A 14,114-nucleotide genomic window follows, 5' to 3' on the forward strand; every position below is an offset into this window, starting at 1 on the left:
TGGTTGGGACAAATTCCTAATATTAAATGAAATATCAAAGAAATTCAAATTCATGTTATTATAATTTAATATATCAGTTAAAAAAGTAAAAACTTCCTAGGTAAAAAAAGAAATCATTTGATGTAACTAATGAATTAATGACCAAACTTCTCCTCATTAGAACATCAGCAGCAGCATATAAACAGCATTTTATCATCCCTTTATCTTCTTTTAATGTCTGGAATTTCTGATTTTTATTCTGTGTACATATAATTACATTCATGATATCTTACACCTCTGTCAAAGGGTGGCAGTTGCTGACTTGCTGTGGGTCACCATGCACATGCCTAATAAATACTGTTCTCTGCTGAAAAACCCGTTCTTCCCACATTTCAGTGGGGTGAGACGATGACAGAGCCCTTAACATGCAGTCTGGCCTTGCTCGATATTTCCATTCTTGTTCTAAGAACACCCAGAGAACAATGGGACCCCATGGCGCTGTCCGAGGGGAGTAAGGGTGAGGGACAAAGCATGTGGCTTTGGGGAAGACATCACGAGCAATGGTGAAGCAGGGAAGTTGCCAGGAGAGAGGAGAGAATTGCCTAGACTGAGAAGGGCCTGAGGGGAAAACTCCTGGGGACAGTGTGGGCTGGGCAGCCCCTCAGGCGGCGGCAGGCCCTCACAGGGCAGTGGTTCATAGTGTCCCCACACATGGAGGCTGGTCTCCGGGCCTGTGGGACTGAGACTCAGCAGGACCTCCCAGGTGAAGTCTGTCATGCAAGCAGAGCTGGGTGCCTCCAGGGCATAATGTAGGCTTGGATCCTGGGCATGTCAGTCACGAGTAGTGTGCACTGAAGCCAAGAAGACGTCTCGATAGCTCTCTTGGGATGCACACAAGAGCCTCTGTGTGACGTGGGAGGTGGAAAATCCCGAACCTGACGAGTTGGCTCCCACCACTCTCAAAAGTGATCGCTGGGTTCAGACTCAGGTTTATAATTTAAAAGCTATTTCTTGTAGCTGTTATAACAAGTAAAATCCACCTCAATCACAACAATCATTTTCCCTGAAAAAAGTAATGTGGATTAAACCAACAGATTACATTTGAATTCAATTCTTTAAACAGTATGAACTATTAACTGCATATATAATCCTATATATGTCTAGAATTGATTTAGTCAATTTACTTTGAGAAATTGCTTTGAGATTCTGAAGTCAGAAAAAAACATGGTCTTTTGATTTTAAAAAATGGGAGCAAGTAAACATTATCACTTTTTAAATTGGTGCTTTGGTCCTGCCTTATCTTGTTTTTATTATTTTGCTACTGATACTGGGAAACTCAGGGCAAAATCTCTTACATACACATTACCTAGTAATACATTATCTCCAACTTTTCTATGTCTTTTTTGTTAAATGTCCATCACTGTGATTACCTCAAATCCTTTTAGAAAAGGGGCAGGGTAAAAATAATGAACTACTATAGGGATCATTCTGAATCTTTACAAATGCCAGGGCTAGGGGACTTCCCTGGTGGTCCAGTGGTTAGTACACAGTGCTTTCCTTGCTGGTGCCCAACTTTGTTCCCTGATCAGGGAACTAAGATCCCACAAATTGTGTGGCATGACCAAAGGGGAAAAAAAAAAAGCCAGTGATAGGGTACAAGGCTAATGCATATTGTATTGGCATATTTACCTCTTATGAGAGGCTGCTCATATTTCAGAGAATCTCTCTAGTTCTCAAAATACAATTAATATGCAACATCAATGAGTGAAGCTCTAAAATCTTCTTTAGCAAACAACAAACAAGCAAAAAAGCCACCAAACCAAAAAACTGAAAACAGAAAAAAGTGACTGGGTTCTATGTTCTTAAAGGTACAGAGTTAGCTTTTATTAAGGTCCATTCAAGTAGCTTAAATCTAAGAGGAACTCTGAGAAATTACTTTTAAAAATCATTAAAACTGAGTAAATGATGACCCCCATATACCTATGATTTAGATTTAACATTATTAACATCGTAAGAACTATTTCTCTTATGTTAGTAGGAAGGCTTTTTGAAAAGTATTCCAAAACTTACTACTACTGTTTTCTTTGAATCAATAGTGTGAATTTTAAACAGCAAATATATTATTTAACTCATCAGCCAATTTGGGGGAGGGGAAGAACTATTAAAAGCCACTTCTCTGTTTCGTGAAAAATTAGTAGAACAAGGAAAAGAAAGGTTTCGAATGTTGGCTAAAAAATAGTCCTAGATCAATGCACAGCATGGCCAGATGTCCTGGTTAAAGAATGACTACAGGTGCAGAGAACAACCATTTTAAATAGAGCAAAGCACAAGCATGGAAATGTAGCAGAGAAATGACTGCATTAAATATTTTCGTCACAGAAAACAAATGCTAAAACTATGATATAATTTCTAACCTGGCTAAGAAACTGAAACTGGGGGGATACTGATCATGGTGCAAATTAGAGGCACCCAGGCCATGAAATCTGCTCCTGGATGGCCAAAGCGAAATTTAAAATAAATACGCCAGAAGACAAACTGTGACAGCTAAACTACTAATTGTGCCTGGGGTACAGCAATTTAATTTTGAAAGAAAGGAAAATGCTTTGTAAATAATGACAGCCAGTGGAAATGACTGGCTCAGAAAGGCACTCTGAGGGGCCAGTGGTGGGGTAAGGCAGTACAGCACGCAGAGCCCTCTGGAGCAAAGTTGCCTGTGGTGGATTCTTGGCCTTGGCACTTGGGTTCTTCACCAGTAAACTGCATAATAAGTTAGATTTTGGACAAATGCTAAATAGTGTATCCTATGATAGTTAGCCCTTCCTTGGAGCTTTACAAAAGGTTTCTTTATGCCATAACTTAAACAGAAGAGGCAAATTCATTGAAGCATTTACTGTAAGGCACTGTGTCTGAGGCTGCAGATAAAAGACCAAGAAGACAGATCCTTCCTCTAAAAGAGCTCCATTTGTAACTTGAGAAGGAAAAAAAAAAGGGTTTGACCAAGGTTCAGGTTTTTTGTTTAGAAACAGGACAAAATCATTAACATTTGCTTACCACTCAAAAAGGGACAAACTTTCTCATTTATATTAAAAGCTGTTGCTGGAAGTAACCTACAGTGACAATTGTAATTTTAAATGAAACTGGGTCTGCAAAAATAGCACAAAGATAAAATAACCTAGAGTCTTCCATAGTAGGCGCTGCATTTTTCTCCATTCAGCAAAGGAAGGAGGAAGAAAGCAGATAAGTGCTCTAATGGATTGCTGTTTTCTATTACAAACAGCAAGGTGGGTGTATTTGACTAGCTCTATTTTGTCTATAAATACTGCTCCTCTATGAAGCTATTAGGGCTTCCCACGTAGTTCAGTGGTCAAGAATCATCTGCCAAGCAGGAGGCACAGGTTCGATCCTTGGGTGGGAAAGATCCCCTGGAGAAGGAAATGACAACACACTCCAGTAATCTTGCCTAGAAAACCCCATGGGCAGAGTAGTTTGGCAGGTTACAGTCCATAGGGTCACAAAAGAGTCAGACATGACTTAGCAACTAAAACACCACCACCATGAAGCTATTAGGCAAAAGAACACTTAATGAAAGCAATATTATTGTGCCTTGAGTTTTTTGTTATTCATAAAAGTACCCCCTTCGCCTGTTCCTTTTGTGTGTCTGTCAATTAACAATCTCTAATGTAGATGTCTGATATCCCTCTTTTTATGAGGCTCAAGAGGCAGGAAACTGTATTAAACTGCATAGAATAAAATGTATGTTTAGGTTGCCAGAGAGTTTAAGAACAAATTTTACTACAATATTTAAAAGATTATGGGCCACAAATATTTACTATTGTCAGGATTAAATTAAAAACTTCTGAGATTGGGTGGGAGAAAATGCCAGGAGTAACTCTCATATGTCAAACTGTACTCTAAATTCTTAAAGAATGTTCTCTGAACAACACAAGGTCTCCAAGTGGTTTCTTGCATTTCCTGCACTGTGGGTTTGTCTCTGGGGCCTGGATCTGATGAAAGGTTCACTAAACTCATGATAAAAATACTCATGATTATTCACAGTTTTAGAAAATAATACAGTAAAATGCCAGGCACTAGGGCAGCATACTTTATTGACAACCATAAAGATTTACTAATTTTTAAACTCTCGACTATTCATAAAACTCTCAATGGGAAAGAGGGGGGGAAAATCTTTTGGTTAACAGTATAAATCAAATGGCTCAGATGGTATCAAATGGCTCAGGTGGTAAAAAATCTTCCTGCCATGCAGGAGACTTGGGTTCAGTCTCTAGGTCGGGAAGATCCTGTGGAGAAGGGAATCGCAACCCACTTCAGTATTCTCGCCTGGAGAATTCCATGGGCAGAGCAGTCCATGGGTTTGCAACGAGTCACACACGACTCAGTGACTAACACTTTCACTTTCATAAATCAAAACATAGGCATTTAAAATGCAAGTGAGGGTACAAACTCAGGAGGAAATCACAAATGTTAATGATATTTAAGAATCAGATGTGTTTTGTTAAATTTAACTACAAAATAATATAACAAAAATGAAAACTAAGCGCTCTCTGTGGCTCTGGCTAGAGAGGTAAAGCATCGCTTGGCAAGTGCTCTTCCTCACACACAACCTTAGTCTGATTGCCCGTATGTCACCAAAGTGGCTGGAGGTATCTGTGCTCCTTGTCAGGCCCAGAGATAACAACTGGGACAATGAAAACAAAACACATTTCTGGAGATTAATTGGACAGGAAGAGCTTTATTGATAAGCTCCAGGAAGAACTGAGGACAGAAAAGCAGAGTGAAGGGACTAAATGAGGTAGAATGGAAAGACGTGCACACTGGGCAAAAGCCAGGAAAAGGAGCTGAAAGACAAATGAAAAAGGACACACAAATTTGGAGAGACACATATATGCCTTCCTTCTACAACAGAACAAGAGCAAAAACGTATATACTCATGTTTCCTCAAGTCTAAATGAATTATAGTTATTACAGCAAAGGAAGCTGCAGTACATAACAACAAATAAAAGCCCAAAAGAATTCTTTGCTGAATCTGATATTCTGTGTGTTTATGCCAAGATTCTATACCTGAACAAATACTGTCCCAAATCAACTAAAATAGTAATAAAAGAAATATTTGGATAAGAAAATTAAAGTAAGTCCTTAGTAAAATATAAGCAATATTTTCAATAATTTTGGGTCCTTGTTTTAAGAACAGCTTTGTTGTTTGTTTTTTTTTTAAAGCCCCTGGGAGTAAAAATGTGTTACCAAGCTGCACTGTACTCTGAAAAAAGATGAAGCATTTTCTAATTTTTTTTTCGCCAACTTACTTCAAAGAGATGCTGTAAAGGACTGGACTGCAGTTTTTCTTCATAGCCAAACAGCTGGAAGCCAGTTCCCAGAAGACCTACCACAATAATCCATAAATGACAAAATTTAAAAATGGAACAGTAGAGAACAGTCATGGCAGGGAACAGGTATGCACCCTAAGAATATTGCGAAACACACACTATCACATCCTGCTACCCATCAACTGACACAAGTCAAATTCAATATATTGAATCACAAATTAAATATATATAGAAGGGCTCACTGAAATTAATTCCACAGAAACCAAAAGACTGTGAGCTCAAAGGCAGAGTCTGGGACTAATTTATCTTTGTGCTAACAGTGCCCAACACCTACCTCCCTACAAGACATCAGTAAAACAAGCATTTATTGAGCAACTACTCTGCAGAAGGACATCATGCTACCAGGCACTCGACACACTAGACACTCAAAATTTGTGAAAAGACAATGATGGGAAGTGATTTCAAATATCTTTTAAAATTTGTAGATGTGAAAATAAAGATAGGAATCAGATTAGTGTTACAATTATTAGTTCTCAACTGAAAGTAAAACTCTGATTACTCTTCTCATTCAAGGTGACAAAATGCTTTTATCTGGCTATATATTTGTCTTTCACTTGCCATTGTTTTAAGTTTTTGGGGTTTTTTTAGTCTTTTGTAAGTTCAAAATTCAGAGACGGTATTAATTTGAACTTTTAAAAAAATAATAGTTGAGGTTTGAAGATGACAATGAAAATTCTTAGTACAGACTGTGAATATTTATATTCTTAAGATATTTTGCTAAAAGGTGACCACAGTTTTGGATTTGAAGGATATATGTAGCTTGGGCCAAGAGTAATTTGTTTCTATGTCAGTTATGTAGCTTCAGATCTAAAGAAGCTATTGCTGCTGGGCCTTGCTGATGTACATTTTTCTATACAGACTCAGCAGAAAGTGGAATGTTACTAAACACAGGGTAGGTAATCTTTGGAGCTTAGACAAGAACTAGAAGGATGACTAAAGTAAGTACCAGCACTATTCACTTTTAAGCAAAAGCAAATGTGATCATGATTCAGGGTCCTGGAAGTTGGGTGTGAAAAGACACCCAAAGCATTCTAAAGAAATGGAGACAGGAAAAGTAAAGGCCAATTCCATTTGACATTAAACCTAATACATTTTCAAAAATTATTTCTGTACTTAAGAACTGTTGGTCACTTTTAATATGGGATAGGTGAACAGCCAAAATTAAAACTCGTTAACAATGATGGTTTGATGGAAATGTCGACAGACCATTAACCATAGTAGTCCTTTAGAGAAAAACCACTACAATAAAATTCTGCAGCTAAAATTTAATGAATATCATAATCACATATTTGCTAATGGCTGTGAAGTGCCTGCATCAGTCAAACTCATATAACGTGGATGCCATCTATTAAATCTGACTGTTGAGCTTAGAGCCCAAAACTCTGAGTGCCCACTGTGAGCTGCAGGTGGGTTTTTTAAATGCGAGGTGTGTTTTCTGTTCCTCCACAATGAATAGGAAGGGCACTGTTAGGTTCAAGTTCTATTCTTTTTAGTGTCTAACAAAGATTTTTATTAACTGAGAGGATAATGCTCATAAGAGAAGATCATGATAAATTTATCTTTCAGAAACTCTGATTTCATTTCAGTAGATATGGAACATGCTATTTAGTACTGAAAATGTTACCTAGCCTTTCTTTTGGAATAGACTGTGAAAGACTTCCCAAGACAGATTCTTTCATCATTCTGAGTGCCTATTATGTGCTAAGCACGATGGATACAAAAATAACTAAGACATAGCCCATGCTTTCATGGAACATTTCACCTAGCAGGGGAGAGTAGCATACAAAAGAATACAGTAAGAAGAGAAGCCCATTTGGGTAGAACTGGATACTAGGAACTTGGTGATGTGAGAAGGTGGGCAAGGGTGTGTCGGGGTGTCAGAGAATGCTTTTCTGAGATGACACAAGGGCTGGATCTTAAAATGCACATGGTAGCTGCCTGAGATTTTAATAAAAAACTTTGCATTTTACATGCTACTAGTCCTTCCCCACCACATCAACTTCATTTACTTTATCATTCCACACCTTGACTACTGCAGTATATGAGCTGGGAACGGTTCTGAGTAAACTCAAGACATTAGAGATAATCTGTGGCATTCAACTCTTTGGGTCTCACGCTTTTCTTTCTCTTTTCATTTTGACCAATCGCCCACTCCATGACTTGTACAATTTAAGGGGAAGCCAAAATATTCCAGGTTGTTTTTCCTCTAGGCCACTGGCTCAGGCTATGACAAATCCCATTTCCTGTAGGTTGGCCCGGGGAGGCTGTTGAGAAGGGTGTATACCTAGTCTTACTTTTCCTCTAATACTTACATCTACATTTAACTAATGAATGTAAGCTACTTTAATAAAACCACAGAAGTCTGTATTTTTCAGGACTTGTTCTGTATATATGACGTTTCCTCCCCCCCAAACTTACTTGTATGGTGAGAATTATTCTAATAAGTAAAATACAAGATTTATGGAAAAGAGCCATCAGGAAAAAAAACAGGTAGGAGGCACTACTTCATCCAATGGGAGTTTGCCCATATTTTGTCCAGATGATCAAGTAACGTGATATTAAAACAAATTAATCTTAACAATGATGTGAAAAATAAAACCTCAAACTTACTTACCAAACTGCATGCCCCAATCGCCAAGATAATTTATTCTTGTTACTTGATGTCCTAAAGCTTCTTTGAGATTTGCTATAAAATTTCCTAAGTAATCAATAAAATACATAGTTTCTCATTCTTATATGTTTTGGCATAAGAACCATCTAATATCAAAGCATAACAGAAAATTCTGTTGACAAAATTTACTTTTTTTAAAAAACAAAAACATTTATTATTGTGTTTTCATCTGTATTATGGAAAGGGAGTAGAAATTATTTTGGAGGATATAGTTATTCTAAATCTCACAATTTTCATCAACATTAATGGAGGTTATGAATACACAGAGTAACTGTGATTCCAAGTCAATTCCAAGGACAGAAAATAACAGAATCTCAGTAATTAACAGAGAATATATAATTTGGTTGTTCCCTGCTTAGCCATATAGTGTTTTTTTTTTTTTAAGTAGCTCAGTACACCTTCTTTCAGTTATGAAGTCCAACCTCTCATGCTGCTCCCTAAATAACAGCACACAGGAATCCAAGGCCTCCACCTTTCTGTACTGCTGATGCAGGTTTGACATTTGACGTCTATTCCATTCTGCATATACTAAAGCTAAAAGTAACAGACCCCAGAACCTCTTGCAGTTAGGGTTCCAGAAGTCATGGGCAATCAGATATACTTTGCTTGTGATCTAGAAGGTGAAAAGCGAGTTACCTTTATTTTTTCTGAGAAGCACAGTGGTGGTGGTTTTGACTTTTAGTGGCATCACTACTAGAGGTCCTACTGTCCTGTCATACAACTTCCAAGGGGAGTGAAAGATAGGATATGGGTGGCCTCTTTTGCTTCTCTGAATTCTCGAAGGTACAGTAAACCAGGAATGATGGCAGGTTCCTGACTCTGGCTGCAGCAGTAATCGAAGAAAAGGCAGAAGCTCCCTTGATGATGAAGTTCTGTGGTAGTTTTGGGCATCATCTATGTCAGCTTAATCCAAAGCATCTTTAACATTCCCAACAACTCTGCAAGCTATTCAATATCCCATTGTAAATTCCCTCCTGCTTTTACTAGAGGAGATCTGCTGCTGCTGCTGCTGCTAAGTCGCTTCAGTCGTGTCCGACTCTGTGCAACCCCATAGACGTCAGCCCACCAGGCTCCCCCGTCCCTGGGATTCTCCAGGCAAGAACACTGGAGTGGGTTGCCATTTACTTCTCCAAGAGGATATCTAGTTTTCTGCAAATAACCCCTCACCAATAGGCATAGCTGACAAATTACAGTAGCTACTTATCCAGTTTCCCTACTTCTAGACTTCCCCAAACTCTATAGCCCCAACAACAGAATTCACCTTTTGCAGATGGTACTCAGACTGTATCCCTATTTTTTTGTAGTACCTTATTATCTTATGTGTGTGCTTAGTCATTTAATCGAGTCCAACTCTTTGCAACATCATGGACTGTAGCCTGTCAGACGACTCTGTCTATTGCTTGGGGATTCTCCAAGCAAGAGTAGTGGAGTAAGTTGCCATGCCCTCCTCCAGGGGATCTTCCCAACCCAGGGATCAAACCCAGGTCTCCCGCATTGACAGATTCTTTACCATCTGATCCACCAGGGAAGCCCATGAACACTGGGGTGGATAGCCTATCGCTTCTCCAGGGGATATTGCCGACCCAGGAATCAAACTGGGGTCTCATAGCAGGCAGATTCTTTACCAGCTAAGCTACCAGGGAAGCACCTATTATCTTATAAATCCAACAAATGCTTGAACCTAGGCTTTCGGAATTAGGCTGCTGCTGCTAAGTCGCTTCAGTCGTGTCCAACTCTGTGCAACCTCAAAGACAGCAGGCTCTGCTCCCCGCACCCCCCTCCACCCCCAACCCGGGGATTCTTCAGGCAAGAACACCAGAGTGGGTTGCCATTTCCTTCTCCAGTCAGAATTAGGCTACCTAATTTCAAATCCTTGCTGCTATACTTCACTAGCTTTGTGATTTGGGGAAAGTTACTTTTGGTGTCTGAGTTTCCTCATCTATAACCAACAGGACTTAATAATTAGGGCTACTGTGAAACTAGTTCAGATAATACATGAAAACACTTAACATGAAGTTTCAATAAATATTATCTCTTCCTGGTTCAAGCATTTCCCTTAACAAGTGTCAAACAAGTTTATCATGCTTTACCCATCAATTATTCCTATGCTTTTGACTAATGTAGTTTTTCTTATACAGTATATTTCTTATATTCTTTTTCATCAAGTCCTATCATTTCCTCTCTTATAATGCTGCTTGAGAACTTTGTAAAAAGAGTCGACTATAGTGCAACATAACCTATTCCAGAAATACGGACATTCTCCAAATCTTTAAAGTATTCCAGTATGGATTAAATCACTTTCTTGTAAGTATTCAAAAGACAGATTTCTATACTGGAAGACAGATTATATGAGATAAACTCTAAAGTCCCTTCCAATTCTAATATTACACAATTCTAACTGCAGTTTTAAGATGGGCTACTATATAAATCATTTTTTAATAGAAATCATAAGTCTACTGTACACTCAAACATTACAACCAAGAAGTATTACAGTAATCTTTGTTAGGATAGTCCTGTTTAAATTTTCAGTCTTGAAAACTCTCAGTTAGTACTCATATGACTCAGACTGAGTTTATTTTTTAAAACAAAATATATGGACAAAAAAAATTGGGAGGATAACTATCAATTCTATATAACCGTTTTCATTTATGCATCTTTCAGTTCTTCTTAATATGCATACGTACTTTTAACAAGTTAAAATCAAAATATACATACCTGGTTTCTAAGTCAATCTTTTGGTTTTGAAACAAATTTCTTTTTGTCATTTTTAAACCAATTTTTTTTCATTTTGGGGTCATATTTAATTAGCATTAAGCTCATATAAACTTCATTTTTTTGTTTCTTTGTCCTTTTGCTACTTAAGCATTAAACCAATACTGCTCCAAAAGTCATGTTCAGTATTTTCTGTGAAACTAACAGTACTTACCTATGATGGTAGAACGCAAATGTCCAACGTGAAATTTTTTGGCAACATTAGGTGAACTGCAAGATAATTGTAAAAGTTATTTTTTTCTGTTCTACAAACAAGAGTTCTAAAATGAATTAGGTTATAGCTTTATAGTTTAATATAATTGTGGACTAAAGCCTTTGGTAATTTTGGACAAAGACAGTTAAAAATTAGACATTTAGAGTACTTCCCTGCTGGTACAGCGGATAAGGATCTGCCTGCCAGTGAAGGAGACACAAGTTCGATCCCTAGGCCGGGAAGATTTCACATGCCAAGGAGCAACTAAGCTTATGTACTACAACTACTGAAGCCCATGAGCCTAGAGCCTGTGGTCCACTGCAATGAGAGCCCGTGCACCGCAACGAAGAGTAGCCCCTGCTCGCCAAAACTAGATAAAGCCCATGCGCAGCAATGAAGACCCAGCGCAACCAAAAATAAATAATTCAAAAAAATTAGACATTTAGAGCAAAGATAAATTAGATCTCAGAAAGAACCACCCTTAGGGAATTGATCCTGTGACTCAAGAGGTAGTCACTTAACATACATAGAAGTGGCACACTCAGCAAGCAGATACAGTAGGGGCTTGGTAAAAAGATGAAGAAATTCAGAGAGATTGTTTTGACACAAACAAGGTACATTATTAGAAATTAAGTTTAGTGCACTAGTTCTCAATTCTTTAGAGTCTAAAAATTATTGTGGACCATAAAATAATTTTATTTATATGAGTAATATCTATCAATATTTATTGTATCAGAAATTAAAACAAAAATATAAAAATATTTATGTGGAAAGCTTCCCAGGATAACCAGAAATAGAATTTACCATTCCAAATTCTCAAGCAACACATTTGTTGCTCTTGGTGGTTGAGAAGTTGCAATTAAGATTTAACAATACCTAATGCTAGTTGGAGAAGACTCTTGAGAGTCCCTTGGACTGAAAGGAGATCCAACCAGTCCATCCTAAAGGAGATCAGTCCTGGGTGTTCATTGCAAGGACTGATGCTAAAGCTGAAACTCCAATACTTTGGCCACCTCATGCAAAGAGTTGACTCACTGGAAAAAACCCTGATGCTGGGAGAGATTGGGGGCAGGAGGAGAAGGGGACGACAGAGGATGAGATGGCTGGATGGCATCACCAACTTGATGGACATGAGTTTGAGTGAACTCCAGGAGTTGGTGATGGACAGGGAGGCCTGGCATGCTGCGATTCATGCGGTCGCAAAGAGTCAGACACAACTGAGCGACTGAACTGAACTGAACTGAACTGAATGCTAGTCAAGTAATGCTCAAAATTCTCCAAGCCAGGTTTCAGCAGTATGTGAAACGAACTTCCCAGATGTTCAAGCTGGTTTTGGAAAACGCAGAGGAACCAGAGATCAAATTGCCAACATCCGCTGGATCATGGAAAAAGCAAGAGAGTTCCAAAAAAACATCTATTTCTGCTTTATTGACTATGCCAAAGCCTTTGACTGTGTGGATCACAATAAACTGTGGAAAATTCTTCAAGAGATGGGAATACCAGACCACCTGACCTGCCTCTTGAGAAACCTATTTGCAGGTCAGGAAGCAACAGTTAGAACTGGACAAGGAACAACAGATTGGTTCCAAATAGGAAAAAGAGTACGTCAAGGCTGTATATTGTCACCCTGCTTATTTAACTTCTATGCAGAGTACATCATGAGAAACGCTGGGCTGGAAGAAGCACAAACTGGAATCAAGATTGCCGGGAGAAATATCAATCACCTCAGATATGCAGATGACACCACCCTTATGGCAGAAAGTGAAGAGGACCTCAAAAGCCTCTTGATAAAAGTGAAAGAGGAGAGTGAAAAAGTTGGCTTAAAGCTCAACATTCAGAAAACGAAGATCATGGCATCTGGTCCCATCACTTCATGGGAAATAGATGGGGAAACAGTGGAAACAGTGTCAGACTTTATTTTTTGGGGCTCCAAAATCACTACAGATGGTGACTGCAGCCATGAAAGTAAAAGACGCTTACTCCTTGGAAGGAAAGTTATGACCAACCTACATAGCATATTAAAAAGCAGAGACATTACTTTGCCAACAAAGGTCTGTCTAGTCAAGACTATGGTTTTTTCACTGGTCATGTATGGATGTGAGAGTTGGACTGTGAAGAAAGCTGAGCACCGAAGAATTGATCCTTTTGAACTGTGGTGTTGGAGAAGGCTCTTGAGCGTCCCTTGGACTGCAAGGAGATCCAACCAGTCCATTCTAAAGGAGACCAGTCCTGGGTGTTCATTGGAGGGACTGATGCTGAAGCTGAAGCTCCAATACTTTGGCCACCTCATGCGAAGAGTTGACTCATTGGAAAAGACCCTGATGCTGGGAGGGATTGGCGGCAGGAGGAGAAGGGGACGACAGAGGATGAGATGACTGGATGGCATCACCCACTCGATGGACGTGAGTTTGAGTGAAGTCCGGGAGTTGGTGATGGACAGGGAAGTCTGGCGTGCTGTGATTCATGGGGTCATAAAGAGTCAGACATGACTGAGCGACTGAACTAACTGACTGAATGCTTCTAGAGCACATTCACTCTCCGACAGCCACAGTCTGACACACTTTACATGCATTAACTCAACAGTCAGAAGAACTGTGATGTAATCTCTTATTTTTGATGAGAAAATTGAGACACACAAAGGAAAAAAGATAATGAAGCACATTTGGCAATATCTTGAGGACTCCTGAACCTAGATGATAAGCACACGGGGCTTAATATACATTTTCTCTCTTTTGTGTATGTTTGAAAATTTCTTAAGTTTTTCAATATTAAAAAAGATAGTAACTAGGACACAGCTGGTTAAAAATGGCAAAAACAAGAGCTTACTTGTAGTCTGTCTCCAAAGCCTTGTTATTTACCTTTTTAAGGGTATTACAATTTAAAACCTTGAACTGACAGATCTGTATACAATTGTGGCAATTATGAAACTATAAGGAAATTCATGTAATCATTATTGAGAAAGAAAGCAAATGTTCTTCTATGGGATTAAATAATAAGTAATCTCCTGCTTCTAGTCAAGAGAGAAGAACAAGGCTTAGGCTTAATTATCCGTCTTCCTTAAACAACTAGAAAATTAGAAAGATTTATGGAACATTGG

The 14,114-nt window shown here is 38.6% G+C and overlaps 1 protein-coding gene across 6 annotated transcripts in view; it reads right to left on the reverse strand.

The window, feature by feature from the left end:
* The window catches only part of RARS2 (arginyl-tRNA synthetase 2, mitochondrial), a 74,047-nt gene that overhangs the window by 20,534 nt on the left and 39,399 nt on the right, over nt 1-14,114 (reverse strand). For all 6 annotated transcript variants that reach the window (XM_006058072.3, XM_025294584.2, XM_044924275.1 and 3 more), the window contains 3 exons: nt 10,979-11,034; nt 7,996-8,079; nt 5,301-5,377 (listed from right to left, as the gene is read on the reverse strand). In XM_006058072.3, coding sequence (XP_006058134.1) covers nt 5,301-5,377; nt 7,996-8,079; nt 10,979-11,034 — 217 coding nt within the window. The remainder of the gene's footprint in view (nt 1-5,300; nt 5,378-7,995; nt 8,080-10,978; nt 11,035-14,114) is intronic.

This window comes from Bubalus bubalis, chromosome 10 (genome assembly GCF_019923935.1).
Source record: "Bubalus bubalis isolate 160015118507 breed Murrah chromosome 10, NDDB_SH_1, whole genome shotgun sequence".
Lineage (NCBI taxonomy): Eukaryota > Metazoa > Chordata > Mammalia > Artiodactyla > Bovidae > Bubalus > Bubalus bubalis.